The sequence below is a fragment of the Pleurodeles waltl genome, chromosome 9 (genome assembly GCF_031143425.1).
Source record: "Pleurodeles waltl isolate 20211129_DDA chromosome 9, aPleWal1.hap1.20221129, whole genome shotgun sequence".
Classification (NCBI taxonomy): domain Eukaryota; kingdom Metazoa; phylum Chordata; class Amphibia; order Caudata; family Salamandridae; genus Pleurodeles; species Pleurodeles waltl.
This window is the reverse complement of record NC_090448.1, coordinates 140,625,167-140,643,129: the sequence shown is the minus strand read 5'-3', so window position 1 is coordinate 140,643,129 and position 17,963 is coordinate 140,625,167. Positions and strand designations below refer to the sequence as shown.

Genomic DNA, 17,963 nt, shown 5'->3' with positions numbered 1-17,963 from the left:
TGCAACTGGTTTTCTTTAAAATTGCACAAAGAACTGGATCTCTGCTTACCACATACTGCCGCAGCATCCTGCATTTTCGCCATCTCCACCCACGTTGTCTGTGTTGACAGATTCAGTTTCACTCGTGGGCATACTAGCTGTTGTAGAAGACCAGCAGATCAATAAATTATATATTAATTAACTTGTTTACAAGTTTAAGTACATCCGTTTCGAAATTTACAAAATGTTATCATTGTCTAGCCCCATAACATAATAAACCTTAAGAAACAGTATAATCAATATTAACAAAAGATTTCGGAAAACACATTCTGTTCCATTTCTGAAATAGAGGCGAATTTTACCCCTTTAAATTGCAAACATGAGCATGCTGGAGTGGAGCCACTTGCCAGTGGCATGTTTATTTTTGGAAAAGCAAAAGGTAGCACCTTAGAGAAAATGCAAAATGCAGTGGGGTCCAGTGTTGCCTTTGACACTCATTTATTCACCTCAAACTCTTGATAATATCACACGACAATAAATATTAGAAATGTGGGTGTTTTTGTTTTCTTTTTTGGCTACACTAAACTGCACACTACCACAATGAGCGCTTTGAAACGGCGGCGTAAAACTATTTGAGTGAGACTTAAAGCGCCAAGTACAATAGATAAATAAAATAAAACATATATAGAAGCCAGTAACTCAATCAGTAGACCGTGTTCTAGTCGCTGGATCAACTAAAGTGTTTTGAAATTACAGTTTCAGGATATCAGAAGTTGGAGGGAAAACGTGAAATGTTGCTGACCTGACAGTGCTTTCAGACTTTATTTTATGCCAACAACTTTATTGTTTAAAGCAGTACTTAATTTGAAAATAAAAACGTGCTGGTGCCCAAAGCCCACCAAAAGAAACACGTGGCTGCTGCAATTAAACGTGCGAGCGCAGAATACTGAGGCAGCGTAATACTAAAGCTATCTTGGGTCTTTTAATCCATTTACAGCTACCCCCTGCCCCTTTACCTCACTCTTGGAGCTTTCTGCTTTCTCTCTTTGTGACGCTTGTTCGTTTTTCTTTTCCTCCTTCTTTCCTATATGTGTCTTTTGCTAGCAGTAAATGCATGATGCAGAAAAATAAGTACCTGTCCCCAAAAATAAGTGCCGGTCCTGCCCACCGGGAACCACCAGCTCAAATTAAGCACTGTCTTAAAGTGAGCAGGCAGACTAGTCAATCGAATTACTGTCTGCAGTAGCTTCGTGTTGTGGGAGGGGTTTTTCTTGAGCACGCAAAGAAACGTCAATACAAATATAACACAAAGCTGAAAATCAAATGAAACGTGGCAAAACAGGCCACGATAATGTGCTGAACAGCAAGGCTTTTATAAGACCCATGTAAAACTAGTTTTATAATAATATTCTTTTTACTTTAGAATGCCAACGATGGAGAACATTGTGGACATCTGCCATGTGAGATTGCCAGTTCTGAATCACGCCTCAGTGTGGAATAATCCTTAACCTGGCTTTCATCTAGGACGTTGTGATTAGGTGTGAAGTGAAAGCCATGCCATCAGAAAAATGTCCTCATCAGTATTCTCACAGAGGGTGCAGTAAGAACGTGTGGTTCTTCAGGGGCAATTAATAGTCACCTCAGTGATAAGAACTGTATAGGTTCTTCTGGAAGTTGTTATCAGGCCTACCTGCTTCCGCCTTGAGTCTTTGGGACATTTCTTTTATCAGTACTCTGATATTACTGGCTAGTGTGCTCCTTCATGACCACTTTTCCCAAGTACCTGCATTAGGAATATGTATCTGGGGATTGGGCACATTATTTCCTGATTTGCAAGGGAAATTACCCCTCTGCAATAGAGGAAATGACCACTTCACATGGTGCAGGCGTTAGTTTTCTGGAAGTTACCGAAGACATTACACATATGCTTCTTACCTTCCTCAGTAATTCTAAATTGCCCAGGGTTAATAAACACAGGCAGAAAATACAGGCAGAAAGGTCTGTTGTGCCCGTCGGACATGTTCTCTAATATGGCCCAGCCTAAGTTCTCTCTTATTCTATGAAACACGGAAAAATCTATGATGCTGCAACTCTGTGATGTGCTAGGTTTTTCACTTACTAGCACTTTTAATCCATAGATACTGCAAACCCCAGGGCCGTTCTGAGATAGTAATAATGTTCATGTGTAATCAGAAGGTAAAAAAGCATAAACAACAGACACTAGATACATCAGCCCCATCTAAATCGGGTGTAATTCAAGGCAAATAGACAAGCCATATAAGGTACACATCCAAACAGAATGATAAGCTTTGTCATGAAATACTGCAACCTCTGTGCAGTGCTTTCTGATTCTAAAGAGTTTTCTTATGAAAAAGGTCTTGAGCCGATGGGAAGGATCAACACTTTCCATGTGCATGGCTGAGTTGAATGATGCTTCTTTCCTATGGAGCTGTGAGTGTGAAGGGCCGCTTTAAAAAGTAATTTAATATCTAGGAATGCTAAATGTGTAGTTCTGATGTTTTTGTTTAGTTGACTGTTGTAGTTGATGGTGTTAAGAAACAGCAGATATTTGAGTAAAGTTGTCACGCCCTTTGCCAAAGCGTGATCAAGTCTTCTTTGTTCCTATGCAAGAACACAATTTTAGGACATGCGAGTCTCATTTCAGAAGCATTCTTTTTAAAAAATTACCTTGAATAAATTTTTACACATGGGCTCACATGTTATGCCCATGACCATTCCGCATTGTGTTTGTACATTTCAAATTTTCTGATCACATTAGAGTTCAATGATGGAGTCATCCCCATCTGTGCTGAAGACGTGTTTTAATTCATCCAGCAGGTAGGCATGTTCTAATTGACGTCTGCTGAATGAACATTGGGGGCAAGATGATAGAGTCACATCTTAGGGGTTGCTGGTTTTCTTCCGAGTGGTGGGTGGGTTTGTTGGTTACTACGTCTTCTAAATGGATGATTCCACTAGTAAAATTATTTTATAGTGTTGATGTTGTTACTGTAACAGTAACCTTTAAACTGGAATTTGTAAAATAATCCACATCTACAAAAAGAATGACTAAAGTTGGTGCTTCAGTTTCTATCTTCTAATTGTAATCATCTTGCAGTCAAAGAAAGCACACCATGAGATGAGAAAGTATAGAATTCTTTGCTTTGCTATCTCAGCCACGAGGCTTGTGCCATTGAATGCACATGACAGTATTCAAAGATAGAAAGAAGAACAGAAATATAATCTCCTACACATATGATGTTTTCCAAAGTGATCATACTTCACTTCCTGATATCCTGTAAGTCTTCCTTCTTTTCTTTTGTTAAATAGTTCACTTGGTTTTGGGATTCCTGGAGTGAGATCATAGTGACCCAACAATGCAGTGGGAGTTTGCGATCTCATATCGAGTGTTCACATATTGTCTTCCCAAGGAGATCCAACCATGTGCTCTTCTTCCCTGGTAGTGCTGTATAAGGAAATCCTACTAATGAGTGTGGATCTGAATTCCATCTGAGAAATATATGGACAGTAATAGCAACACTTGATAAAATTTCTTGTGTTCATTTACAGGGCATACTATAATAGCTCTAAGAAAAGAGTCCTTGAAGGAAATCTAACTTAGCCGGAGTGCACTGAAAAGAAGATACAATTTGCCCATTTTCCGTTTACCGTACCGCCATTACATTCTTTACCGTCTTGAGAATAGACGTGCTTAACTTTACTGCTTAAAGAGACTTTGCCTTTTCTGAACTTTGATGCTGAATTCTGACGCCTTGCTGACTGAACTGAGGTCCTGATGACGAAGACTGTCACAGCTTACTGATCCAAACTGAGGATAGGTATATTGACTATGATGTTGTTTGCTGTGTCTAATTGCTTTTGTTTCTAGGTACCAACCGCTATTTTGATAGAGCCATAGTTAGATGTTTTCCAAATTGGTGTTGATTAAATTGTTTTGCATGAAGCTCACACATGCTAATTCTAATCTGATGTTAGTTAGGGTTCTTACTGGTGAAGTTTGCTATATGAAGTAACAACTGATGTCTTTTTTTTTCTGCATATAAATGTATGTAATATTGTTTGCACGGTTATTCTTACTATTGATTTGCACTGTAACTTTGGAATGTTTATTAGCTCAGGCCTTGATTAGATTGCGTTTCTTTTGCTGCTTTGGACAGCCAGTGTTGGTTCTGTATGTTTATATGTTTATCAATTGATTTTGAGATTAACCTACATTACTTTAGCATTGTTAATATAGGGAAATACATATTCTAACTTTTACCGAAAGGTGTGGTTGTTCATGACTGCAAGGTCATGGTGTGTGATAATTACTGTCTCTTACTAATTGCTAATGTTATTGATTGTTATTGATTATTAATCTGCATGTATGGGATATATGGTGGGATCATCTTAAGAATAGTCAAAAGGTTCATCAACCTATTCATGTCCCTTCGTAAGTTTACTCTTTAAGGTCAGATGCGCTAACAATAACAACCATTGAAAGATGGCCACAGTAGATGCCCTGGTATTGAGGGGAGCACTTTTAGAATAGATTTGTAATATTTTTAACAAACCCAATTAAAGAATGATGTGATGGATGTGCAGGTATCTGCAGCGACTATGCTTGAATGGCTTTGTTAAAATAATGCAAACCCGCTTCTAGATGCCCATCGCCCATGCATGTGCACTGCACTCGTTGGCGGCCATCTTGAAATTCGTAAAAAAATAAAATTAAGATGGACTTCTGCCAATAGCGCAACTGGAGTCTAAAAGTTAAATTAATTAGTAAAAACTAAAGCTGGATAGGATCAGGGTAGGGTGTACAAAATAGGAGGCTTCGGGTCAATGGAAGAGCAGGGCTGGGGATATTTAAAAAAAATGAATGGGTTGTGGAGGGTTGGGGAAAGCGATGGGAGGGTTGGGGTGGAAGCAACACGGAGATCGAAGGAGAGGCAGAAGGGAAAAGTAAAGGGTTAAAGTAGCTTACGTGGGAGAGAACAAGAAAACAGCCAAAGTTGTCTGTATCCAAGACCTAAAATGTAAAGGTCCCACAGGACCCTTGGCTCTTATCATAGATTGTTGATTGTGCCCTGGCACCTTGAGTCTTTATAACCGTTGGGTATGGCAGTAGGCTGAGCCCCCTTTCTAAAACATTCAGGGGTTGGCTGCAAGTAACTCTCTTATGCATTGCGCTATGCAAGCTATCCAAACAGATCTACAACTACAGAATCGAATGGGGATGAATTATATGGATTTTCAGTCATAAATAAAAAAGAACAAATATCTTAAACGTCTAGGTTGAACTAATGGTTACTTTTACAAAATCAAGAAATTAATTACGAATAATTTCGATTTTTTGACTGCACAAAGAAATCACTCGCAGAGAAAAAAGACAACGTACATACTAAAGATTTGAAAATGCCAGCTAAAGTAGTATGAAAACATGCTTTACAGAAAAGATTGCATGCATGGTGAACACACCGCTGGAATACACTCCGCAAGCAAATGCACGCAGAGCGGAAGAAGAAAAGACCAAACTGCACACAAAACAAACGTTACCATGTGTTTCTGAACGGTTAAAGCACTTAAATCGCGATTTCTTCTTTTCCCCCAACAAGTCTGCCAGTGTAACCCCTGGTGTTACCGTTCACGCATTCCCAGCGTTCACACACCAGATGGCAGCAGCAGCAGCAAGGCAGCAATACAACAAATAGCCACATAGACATATTAGAGCACAGCCAATAAAGATGTGAGGCGAGGATATGATGAGCAATGATTAGCAGTAAAACTAAACCATAAACTATTATTGTTTTAAACAACAACTGACAAAATGAGGGAAATGGCCCACCGAAATTAAAGTTTTAAGTATATACAGGAAAGGATATCTGTGCCTGTATGAAAACATTAAACAACACATTAAGCACCAAACAGAACTGGCTACTATGCATTTATGTAGCAAACAGGATGTTCTAGACTTTTACATCAATAATGGGAATGCAGTTTTGAAACTTAAAAAGTAAACCTATCCTCCATCTGCTGTTCCCCTTGGGTGACATGAAATTTTATTGTTGCGCATCGGCTTTGAGACAGAAGATTTTGTCACTGACGCAAGTTCTCGCACTTGAAGTACTGTTTGAGCGTGGGCAGGCCACTTAATGATATTAAGGGTCAGACAATTGTAAGTTCGAGTGGTACAATGAGACAGAGGAGGCACCTGGCTTTCTAAATGTGGGCATTTACATTTACAAGAAAAAAGCTAAAACTTCTATAATATGCATACTTTTTTAATTGATGCACCTTCTTCTCCAGCAGGGAGGATGAGGGGATAAAATCTCGTATCATTAAAAAAAAACTTTTGGCACAAAAGGTTACAGTTCTCGCTGCAAAAAATGTAATTTCCAGGTTAGTGAAGAATTAAAAAAAAACATGAAGGCAAGAGTACATTGTAATGTCGTAGGCCCTATCTAGGCCCACATGCTGCAATGATAAAGGACACAGACACCAAGATGATGGTTACTTAACTGCCCCCGAGCAAGTGCACTCGGGCCTCTTTATTGGCAGGGTCACATGACCGGTGACACCTGTGTGGGATGGGTGTGGGGCGGATGTGAAATCCATCCCTATAGGGTTGTCGGGGTAGCAAACAGTAGAATGTGCCCTGGAGGACACTACATTCCTCTCAAACTTTATTCAAAAACACAGTCCAACCTGTAAAAAAAACCAAAATAACTAAACACCAACATCAGTCTCTCAGTCTCGAGAGGCAGGCCGCAGGATGGCAGTGGACAGATGCAGCTGGAAGCACCCGGGCATCTTCGCACAAGTCCTTGGTTTAACCAGCTACTGCTGAGCACGAACAATGTGTGGACGGAGTCCGGACTCGGTGACAGCCAGTTGGTTAGTTCAGTGTCCACTCACATACTGTGGGTAAGTCCCGTGGGGGCTCGTGTTGAGGCTGTTGGTGTAAACAGTTCAACTTGTTCAAACGTGGTGCTTCAGGAGCATTGGTGGAGTCTGCTGCAAAGATACTTCGAGAGATAGCCTGACTTCATGAAGGCCAATCCCTCGGAGACTGTGAAGACTTCTGCAGTGATGTGATGTCCTCCTCTGAAGCCCTGGCGCGTCCTGATACCCTATCGGTGGAGCAGCCTCCAGGCCACCTCTCGCGACGGATTCCTCATTCAGGAATTTCCTTGAGGCCCTTTCAATGGGCTGCCACGGGACAAGCGTTGTCTGTGCTGGCCTGCATTTGGGCCATCTGCAGGTCGATGTAGGCTCTCTCCGACAGGAGCCGTGACCAAGTCATTCATGCAACCATAAGGGTGGATGATACGTAGTCTGTGCGCTTGCCAATAAGGACAAGGTGCAGGTTAGCTCTCAGATAGTCTCTGGGCAATTGGTCTCACACATTATCAGAAGTGCCTTGTTGGTCTCTTGATGTTTTGCCGTGGTACAATTCCACACTGATGTTAAGATGCTCTTCTGTTGGATCAAATGATGCACATTGCAATGCTGCTGTTTGCCAGTAGGTGACCTAGATGACAGGTATTGATGTTGCTGAAGTGAGGGTGATTGGAGGGACTTCATCACAGCTAGTGCAGTCTTTCTTTTCCTCATGTGCAGATGCCAGCAGTGATGCCATCTGCTTCAAGCAGCCAGTGAAAGGTCGCTGGACGGTCGCACTGTGAAGCATGGAGCAAGTACACAGTTCGCGCATACAGGTGGCTTACTGTTGGTACGACCGTTGAGCTGTCTCCAGTGACATCATCGCTCCCCGGTGGTCTCTTGTTGGTAGATGCACTCTACGGTGTTGGGATCCGTCCTCCATCTCTCCATGCCGGGATCTTTTGCTCTTGTGAATCCGTGGTTGCCAGGTCTTCCAGGGTGACGAGTCTGTCACACAATCGTCTCTCCTTTCCTTTCCTTTCCTTTCCTTCACAACGTGGCATTGTACAACGGTCACATCTTGTTCACTGTGGTGTGGCGTCTGGTATCATATCTTCCTTTTTGCAAGGACCGGTGGAAAAACTATGCATCTTCTTTCCTTTGCTTTGTGGCAGTGGTAGATTGCTTCTTGGGGTGTGCAACTCTTCTCTTGCCTGTTGTGGGTCACTACCGACTCTGTCTTGAGGCAGTGTGAGGGAGGACACTCTGAGATAAGTCTCTGATCTCTGCTAGGCAGTGATGGCAGGTAGACTCCTTTCCGTCTTCTTTTCTCTTGAGGGTGCGGTGCTTGTGCCTCAAGGGAGCACCATTGCAGTGTGATGAAGCAGAAAATGAAGGTTTTGCTTTTATTAATGCGTAAACGTAGTGTGAAATAATCATGTGTGACTTTAACCGAACTAATAAAGATTGTACGGGGACAAAATGTGCCCTCAGAGTAGTTTGCCAACATTTATAAGCGTGCTTTATATAACGTGGTGTATTAGAATTGCACTAATCCGACATAATCGTAAACGTGTGCTATGATTTGCTTGTTTGAAATGCTTTAGCTTAGCATGACTTTAGCGGAGGCTTTGGCCTAGTTGCCTGGTCTGACGGTTTAGATGCTCGTATTTTTCCACTGTGCTAATAAACGTGTATTTTTGCTTGAAGCTGTACTTTTCCACAGAAACCGTTCACATGCTTATCTTAAGGTTTCGTGCCAGCCTGGCATATTTTCTCTTTACTCCAAGGTCGATCTGCAGGTGCGGACAATGGAAGCTCTGAAAGTAAGCTAATTGGTATACTATGTTGCAACTTGCGTACCCATCTCCAAGGATAATGTATGCTTAAGTAAAAGCTTGAGAACTGTCGTTTTTGATTGGACAATTTGAAGCTAACCTATGAACCCTCCAATGGAAGACCCTACTGGATTTGAACTATTGTCTATAAAAATCAGGTGCACGAGAAGAAGGTAGCCATTTGCCCGCGATTACGAACATTTGGACATCGTAGCTATTATGGCCCACTTTGCTGCGACGCCATTTTGAGAGAGAGACTTTGATTCTTTCTCTAATCGAGAGAAAGAGACTTTAGATGATTCTTGCCCAAGAAACTTTAATTTTGATCCCCTTGCATGAAGTAGTAGTTTTACCTTGCCGCCGTGAGGCAATTGCCCCGTCCACCCCTGCCCCTTTGCCCCGTCCTATGCTGATCGAAACGGTACCCATGATGACCGAAGAACGGTACCTGTGAGACGAAGACTTCCTTGTATGCTGATCGTAATTGGTAAATATGAAAGGAAATTGTAAAATTGCATTGTGTTTCTTTTAGGTAACCAACTGCTGATTTTGATAAGAGCCCTAGTTAGGAGTTTTCTAAATTAATGTTGCTAAATTGTTTTTGCATGAAGTCCCACATGCCGATGCTAATTTGAGGTTAGATGAGGATTCCTTTGCTGCACGATGCAATTTGAGATCTTGTTATGCTGACTAAATGTATGCCATTAGTTCATTACAGATTATCGTACTAGTGATTTGCATTGCTATTATCGAATGCCTTGTGATTCAAATGCTACATAGATTGCACTTGTTTCGCCGTTATGGACAGCTATTAATGTTCATATATGTTTATCATTTAGTGTTGAGACACATTTATATTGTGCTAGCTTTGTTAATATAGGGAAATAAATACACTAACTTTGAATAAACTGGTGTGGTTATTCCTGACTGAAAGGTCAGGGTTCGCCGAAATGTATTCTGGATTAATTGTTAAGTGTTATGTTGATCAAGGTATTGCTTATGTTCGTTATTGATTATTGATTTTTAATGAAAATTGATTGATTAAGAGTACAGAGAGTTCCCACTTAGTCAAAAGATTCATCGGCCTAAAGAGCGTCCGGAAACAGGTAAAATTACTAGTACGGACCGCTCTATCAGTAGATGGTAGCAGAGGATGGTTTCGTCTTTTGGGACCTTGTACTCTTAAAGTACATGGTGTTGAATTAACGGTTACGCATTTTGAGACCCCACTCGAGAAGTTGAGTTAGATTTTTCTTGGGTAAAACAGATTGACAGAATGATGATGGGCTAGGTCCACCGCGACTTTCCCGGGATCTCGGAACTTGCGAATGGAGAGAACGGAGGTGTGGAAACAGCGTTGGCGGTACTAGGGATGGTATGAGTGGAAGTTAGGGTTTTGCGCTTGCACAGCTTACTGCCGCAGGGTGTGTGAAAAGGTTGCGAGGATTTTTCTTTTTAGAGGACAGCGGAGGTGCGACTCCGAGTGTAGAAGTAGTGAAGTCGTCGAACTTCATAGAGATAGCGGAGGTGCGGCTCCGAGTGTGAGAGTAGGGAAGTCGTCGAACTTCATGTGCGTGTGGCGCTTTGTGCATAAAAAGGTCCACGTGGTTGTTGTTGTTGAGACGGGCCCTGCGAGGTCAAGAGACTCCGGAGTATGTTGATCCATGTTGTGGTCTGGGCGGTTTAGTAGGTTGATCGGGCGTGGTCAACAAGTCGGTACGTGTGTTAGGGAGTGAAAGAAACTTCGACTTCGGGCTTTGACAAGATTCTAAGTGCACTAGAATAGATCATTGACAAGTTGAGAGTAGGTCTGCGGGTCAGATTTGCTTGCGAACGTGGGGACCGAGAAAGACGGAATAGCGGCCGAGGCTAGTGAAAGGTCCCTAAGGTCCTGAAGCGACTGTGTTACCCTTCCTGTAGTAAACCGACAGATCTGTTTTATTTTTGGTAGCTCGCGATACATGCAAGAAGTTGTTACGAGAGGAGGTGAGTGAAGGAAGACTAGCTGCGAGGCTTTGTCAGCCGCAGTGTGTGTGAGTGTGACGTCACTAGGAGCCGCGCTGGGATAGGTTGGTTGGAGAGAAGGGTTGCGCACGGATTGGACGCAGTCCGTGGGGCTCGATTGGAAGGGGAAAGGCAGGTGAAGAGTATTCCGGGAATTAAAGTCACCTATTGATTACAAACTTTGTGAAATAAAAGACGAGAAAATGAAATTCTTTAAAGCATTCAGGAGCGCGATGAAGGGGGAGTCTTACATTAAAGCGAGCGTAGGAGAGGAGACGCCACCCGAGGGTACACCAGCTTACATTGTAATGGAAGAGAAGGGGGTAGCTCCGTGCCTTTGGCTAAAGCAATGGCACAAGTTGACAGAGAAACATGGGAGCGTAGCGTTCCCGATACATGGGACATTCAATATAAGGATCCTAGAGAATTTGAGATTCACGATGTACGACATGAAGGTGCCTCCAAGGCCAGCACAGTTTGAGGCTCTAGCGATTTGGGAACTAATGGCTAGACAGCAACAGCAGAAGAAGTTTGAGACCAGGATGAGAAAGGTAGAAAAGACACTAGCGGACGCTAGGTGGGATAATGCACAGAAGGTGTGGAGGTCAGATGTATTGCAGGGGATAAAATTGTTTCCCGCAATTACTAAGGAAGAAGAGGAGACAGGTAAGAAAGCTACCTGTAAGACAGACAGAAAGCGTTCCAAGGATAGAGAGGACGAGGAAAAGTTGAGAAGAGAAGAGGAGTTAGAGGATGAGGAGTTAATAATGCAATTGCTGAACGACCGTCCACCACCTTATGCGGAGAATGGACAAGGTCCAAGTACCAGTTCTGCCCCTCCGGCATCGGTACAGAACAGTGAAACCCAGAGTTCAGGAGCGTCATCGGGATCTAAGGACTCGAGTTTACTGTTCACCCCGCAGATACCGCAGGTTAGGAGAATATATCCAGATGTGCCCGTGTTGAAACCAGCAGAAAATTATCAGCCGCAGATGCCAGGGTACTACAACAGTGATAACAGTGCAGGAATGATTCTAGATCCAACCGTAAGGGGAGTACAGAATGGTTACAACCAGACATTGGCACAAGCTGAATCAACTCAGTTTTTGATGCATCAAAAGCAGATACAAGGGGGAACAGCACATGCTCAAATGACGGGGAGCCAGATGGGTATGCCGGCAATGATGACCCATGGTGTGGGAATGAACATGCCTCAGAACATGGGAAATGGACAAAACCCAGATGCGATATCACTGCCCATTACTGTAGGTCCACCGGTACCTTTGTATAGTCAGCCTAACTTAGGTATGAGCAGTCAGGGACCAATGCTGCAGAATGGGACAGAAAGAAGGTGCATAGAAAACACTCCAGGGATAACTCCTATAGCAACTCAGCCAAATGGACCCGGATCCTTGATGGAGTTTAGTCCCATATGTGCTCAGTCAACGCTGGTGAGGTCGAGCCCCCCACTGATAATACCTCTAACATCGAACACTGAAAAGTTGCCGCAACCATCAATGGCAGTCGATGTGAACGCTACACTGATGGGGTTGAATGCGCAACAGCTGACACAGTGGTTCAACAGTTTAAATTCCACACAAAGTTCAGCCAGTGGGAAAGGAGAAGACTATATGAATAGGGTCAGGTTGAACATGGAAGCACAAGAATTGGTGGAAGGGACTATGGGTGTGAATAGGTTAGAGTCCTACACGGAAGAGGAGCTGAGGTATCTATGTCCCAGGATTACGAAGGAAGTGAACAAGGTACATAAGAGCTTGCAGGAAGCAGCTGACAGAAACGGGGTTGACATAGACAAGATGAAACACTTGAGCAGAAGCTACAGGTTGGATTTTGGGACCACAGATTTTGAACACATGAGGTCAGCAGGCATGAAGACACACCTTAGAGAATTGCTGCAGAGTGCCCAAGTGTGGAGGTGTCTAGACAAGTGGGAAAGCAGGTGGGTAAAGAGGAAGGAAAAGAGGAGGGACAGTGCTACAGAGCATAATGAGAAAAGACCACAAAGCACCGAAACAGTAACCATGTTACCAATGAGGGAGACAGCAGGGGGAAAATTAATACATGTACCATGGCACAGAAGTGACATTCAGTCTTTTACGGACGATTTTCCCAAACTAAGAGAGAAGCCGATTGAATGGTATCAGCAGACTGACAGGTTTGTGAAGCTTGCAAAATGTCTCTGGGAAGACCTGAACACTCTGTTTGAGATTGTGGTTCCGGCAGATTTGTGGGAGGATTGCAAAAGAGCGGTAGGTTGGCCGACAAGTGAACCAGAGAGAGACAGGGAGACGGGTGCACCATCACCTATGGTGATGAGCTTGTACTATAAGGTGATTGAGCATTTGAAGACGAAGGTACCCGCGAAAAATGTGGATTGGCAGAAGATTGATCGAACTGCCCAAGAGACTAAAGAATCGATTCATAGTTACTATGAGAGGTTGTTGAAGGCGTTTAAGAACTACAGTGGGACGGAAACAATAGAGGCGAAGGACATGCTCCATTTTGTCTTCAGATTTGTGGAAGGGCTGAGACCAGAGATAAGTCAGATGATAAAGTCGCATTTGATTTGCTGGCAGTCGAAACCGATTGATGAGGTGTTGAATTATGCGAAATACTGTAGCGACGAAATTGAGGTGAAACAGAAAAGGCTGAAAGAGAAGGTGATGATGATGCAGCTTAAGGCAGCTCAGACAGGTCTGCAAGGTCTGCAAGGGATGCAAGGGTTCCAACAGCAGGTACCGCAACAGCAGCCGCAGTTGCAAGGAAACATGGCGTTTCAGCCACAGGCGAGAGGCAGAGGTAGAGGAGGTTTTGTGAATAATGGTCCGGATTTAAACACTGTTGTGACGGGTGTGCAGGCAATGAAGAAGGTGATGCCGTGTCACGTGTGCGGAATAGTAGGTCATTGGAAACGCGAGTGCCCGATGGTGGTGCAGGAAGGTGCAGGTGCAGGTGTAGGTGTAGGTGTTGGTCAGCAAAACAATGATGTCAATGCATTTCAGACAATGAGGAGACCGAAATTGAGAGGTCCAAACCCAAATTTTCAGACCGTAAATCAGTTGCAGGGATTGCAACCTATGCAGCCGCAGCAGATGCAGATGCCCCGTATGCAGATGACGCAAATGCAGCCAATGCAACAGCAGTTACCTATGGTACCTAATCAGCAAATGCAAATACCCTTGGCACCAATGAGTCAGCAACAAGTGATGGTTCCTCCACAGGTCTCGGGTCAGGTAATGAGTACAAATGGCACCGTACAACAGTTCCCATTACACAGTGAGAGTGGAATAAACAATGTATGGGAGAGTGAAAGTTCAGAAGAAGAAGGAGATTGTGTGCTTGCAGCATCCTTGGAAGTTGATCAAAAGGGTCCGTACGTAGAGGGAAGAGTAATGGGTCATCGTGTCTCATTCTTGGTTGACACGGGAGCCACACGTTCAACTGTTAAGAGCAGTGAAGTACCAAATTTGCCACTCTCAGGGAGGACAGTTCAAGTGGTGGGAGTAGCAAACAGACATCTGACGAACCCAATAACAGATCCGATACCAGTCAGCATCGGTAACTATCAAGGGGTACATCAGTTTGTGGTATGTGACTCAAGCCCGATAGCACTGTTAGGGAGAGACCTATTGTGCAAATTGGGTTGTTCGATCATGTGTTCGAACGAAGGAATAACAATACAGACGAGCAGTGATGGGGAAGAAGAGGACAGTGTAGAGGGGGATGAGATGGAAACGGTAGATGAAGAGTATCCTCTGATTTGTCTTTTCCCGATGATAACTGAAGAAGATATTCCAGCTGAATTACGGGAAACAGTCGGAAGGGAAGTGTGGGATATGACAGGGAAAGAGGTGGGATTGATGAAAGGAGTGGAACCAGTGAAAGTGACTGTAAAGCCCAATGCAATCTTTCCCCAGACCCCACAATACCACATGCCACAAGATACCCTCATGAAAGTTGCTCAACTTATTGACGAATTTGTAAAACAGGGGGTACTGAAGGAAGTGTTAAGCAGTCCATGTAATTCGCCAATAATGGGACTAATAAAGCCGAGTGGAAAGGTCCGACTCGTGCAGGACTTGAGGAAAATAAATTACATCATAGTCAAGTGCTGCCCAGTAGTACCGAATCCAGCTGTGATAATGTTCCAGGTCCCTTGCGATGCTGAGTGGTTCTCAGTCATCGATTTGTCACAAGCGTTCTTCTCGGTGCCTCTTCATGAGGACAGCCAATTCCTCTTTTGTTTCAAATTCCTAGACAGAGTGTACAGTTGGTGTCGAATTCCTCAAGGGTTTTCTGAGTCACCGTCAATATTCAATCAGATCCTAAAGAAAGACCTGGAAGCATTAGAATTGCCATTCGAGTCGACCCTAGTACAGTACATTGATGACCTACTGGTTGCATCAAAGACAGAAAGTGGCTGCACAGCCGATACCATTGCTCTGTTGAATCATTTGGGAAGGAATGGTCATAAAGTGTCTCCTTCCAAATTGCAGTTCTGTCAGAAGAAAGTGAAATACTTGGGTCACCAGATAGAGAAAGGGTCACGGAGAATAATGAAGGAAAGAATAACGAGTATACTTCAAATGAGTCCACCAAAGACAAGGAAGGAAGTGAGGAAGTTTTTGGGAATGGTGGGTTATTGTCGCCAGTGGATTCCCAACTTCTCGACTCTAGCAAAGCCTTTACTGAAATTGACCCAGAAGGATGCCTTGGATCAAATTGAACTGAAAGGAGATGAGATGGATGCTTTTGTTGAATTGAAAGAATGCATGTGTAGGGCTCCAGCTCTAGGTATGCCTGACTACACAAAGCCTTTCACATTGTTTTGTCATGAACGTGATGCATGTTCTTTGTCTGTCTTGACCCAAGCCCATGGTGGCGTAAACAGACCAGTAGCGTATTTTTCAGCTACTTTGGATCCGGTCGCAGCAGCACTCCCAGGGTGTTTGCGCGCCGTAGCAGCAGTTGGTATCAGCCTCACTCAGAGTGAAGGAATAGTGATGGGACACCCAGTAACAGTCATGGTCCCTCACTCAGTCGAGATACTTTTGACCCGCTCCCGAACGCAGCACATGACTGGAGCAAGACTCACAAGGTATGAAACGATAATTCTGGGCTCACCGAATGTGCAGCTGAAAAGGTGCACTACGTTGAATCCAGCAACCTTGCTTCCTGGAGAAAATGCTGAAATTGAGAACGCTGAAGACGTCGAGCATGACTGCCTTCAGGTGACTGAATTTTGCACAAAACCTCGACCGGACATTAAGGATACTAAGCTTGATGAAAATGACCAAATTCTTTTTGTTGATGGTTCATGTCTAAGAGATGGGATGGGGATTTTGAAAGCAGGATATGCTGTATGTACTGTCACAGGGGTCTTGGAAGCGGGATGGCTTCAAGGAGTCTATTCTGCACAAGTAGCAGAACTTGTAGCCCTTACCAGAGCATGTCAACTGTCTGCATTGATGAAAGTCACCATTTACACTGATAGTCAATACGGGTTTGGGATTGTGCATGATTTTGGACAACTATGGTCACAGAGAGGTTTCCTGACTTCTTCAGGATCCCCAGTGAAGAACGGGGAAAGGATAAGGGAATTGTTACACGCCATTCAAGTGCCAGCCGAAGTTGCAGTGGTAAAGTGTAGTGCTCATACGAAAGGACAGGACTATGTTTCTCTGGGAAATGCATATGCGGATCAAGTCGCAAGATTTTGTGCCTTGAACTGTATATTACTCAGGGATGATTGGAATACGATAAGTGAGCCAGAACTCGAACCAGCTGAAGCATTTGCCCTGAAGGTCGTAGATACAATAGATGAATTAAAAGCATTGCAGAATAACGTCAGGGAAGATGAGAGAGATTCCTGGATTAAATCACAATGTATAAAGAGACAAGACGAGTTATGGGTTTCACATGAGGGAAAATTTGTTTTGCCAAACAGTCTCTTATCAAAGCTTGCGCGGTTCTATCATGGGCAAGCTCACCTAGGGAGAGATGCCATGATAAGATTGTTCAAAACTGATTGGTTTAACCCCAGATTTCGTCAAGCTGCAGAAGCAGTTTGCCATCGATGTGTCACTTGCCAGCAGATGAACCCAGGAAAGGGAACAGTTGTGAACGCGAGCCACATTGGTAGGGCAAGCGGGCCTTTTAGTCGTATGCAGATGGACTTCATTGAGATGCCTGTGCATGGAGGTCTAAAGTATGTGTTGGTGATTGTGTGTATTTTTAGTCACTGGATTGAGGCATACCCTACACGTAGAAATGACAGCCTTACAGTTGCCAAGCTATTGTTGAGAGAATTGATACCACGTTTCGGATTCCCGATCTCTTTAGAATCAGATAGGGGAAGTCACTTCAATAACGAGGTGATAAAGTTACTTTGCGAAGCGCTGAACATTGAGCAAAAGCTGCACTGTAGCTATCGCCCTGAAGCCTCAGGACTGGTGGAGCAGATGAATGGTACACTGAAATCGAGAATGGCGAAAATATGTGCATCGACAAATTTGAAATGGCCTGACGCATTGCCCTTAGTGCTAATGTCAATGAGAAACATCCCTGATAGAAAGACTGGATTGTCTCCGCATGAAATTCTCATGGGCAGGGCTATGAGACTTCCTGCAGTTCCCGCAAACGCGCTTTTGAATATTACAGATGATATGGTGTTAGACTACTGCAAGGGTCTGGCTGACGTGGTTCGCTCTTTCTCTCACCAGGTGGAAGCGACCACCTTGCCACCGATCCAAGGTCCAGGACACGCACTGAAAGCAGGTGACTGGGTCGTGGTAAAGAAGCACGTGAGAAAGTCGTGTCTGGAACCCCGTTGGAAAGGCCCTTTCCAAGTGATCCTGACGACAACTACCGCTGTGAAGTGTGCGGGGGTTCCCAACTGGATCCACGCCAGTCTCACAAAGAAGGTGTTGTGTCCCACAGATGAGGAAGTTGAAGCGCTGAAATTACCAGTGCCTGACAAAACAGTGCTGAGTGCTGAGACAGAGCAAAACCGAACTGAAAGTGAACAGGCAGAAACGGGAGAGAAAGAGATATTCTCTGAGGACGAAGAGACCAACTCGCTTGGGGAAGACCAAGGAGAAAGTTCAGACAGCGACGAAGCAGCTGAAGGTGACAGAGAACCTGAAGCAGCTGAGGGTAGCAAAGAGCCTGAAGCAGCTGAAGGTGACAAAGAACCTGAAGCAGCTGAAAGTGATAAAGAGCCTGACGAAAGTAACG

At 43.9% G+C, this 17,963-nt stretch overlaps 1 protein-coding gene across 2 annotated transcripts in view; it reads right to left on the bottom strand.

Moving 5' to 3' along the window:
• Positions 1-17,963, bottom strand: part of CACNA1D (calcium voltage-gated channel subunit alpha1 D) — a 1,248,477-nt gene that overhangs the window by 587,493 nt on the left and 643,021 nt on the right. For both annotated transcript variants that reach the window (XM_069206436.1, XM_069206437.1), the window contains exon 10: positions 50-137. In XM_069206436.1, coding sequence (XP_069062537.1) covers positions 50-137 — 88 coding nt within the window. The remainder of the gene's footprint in view (positions 1-49; positions 138-17,963) is intronic.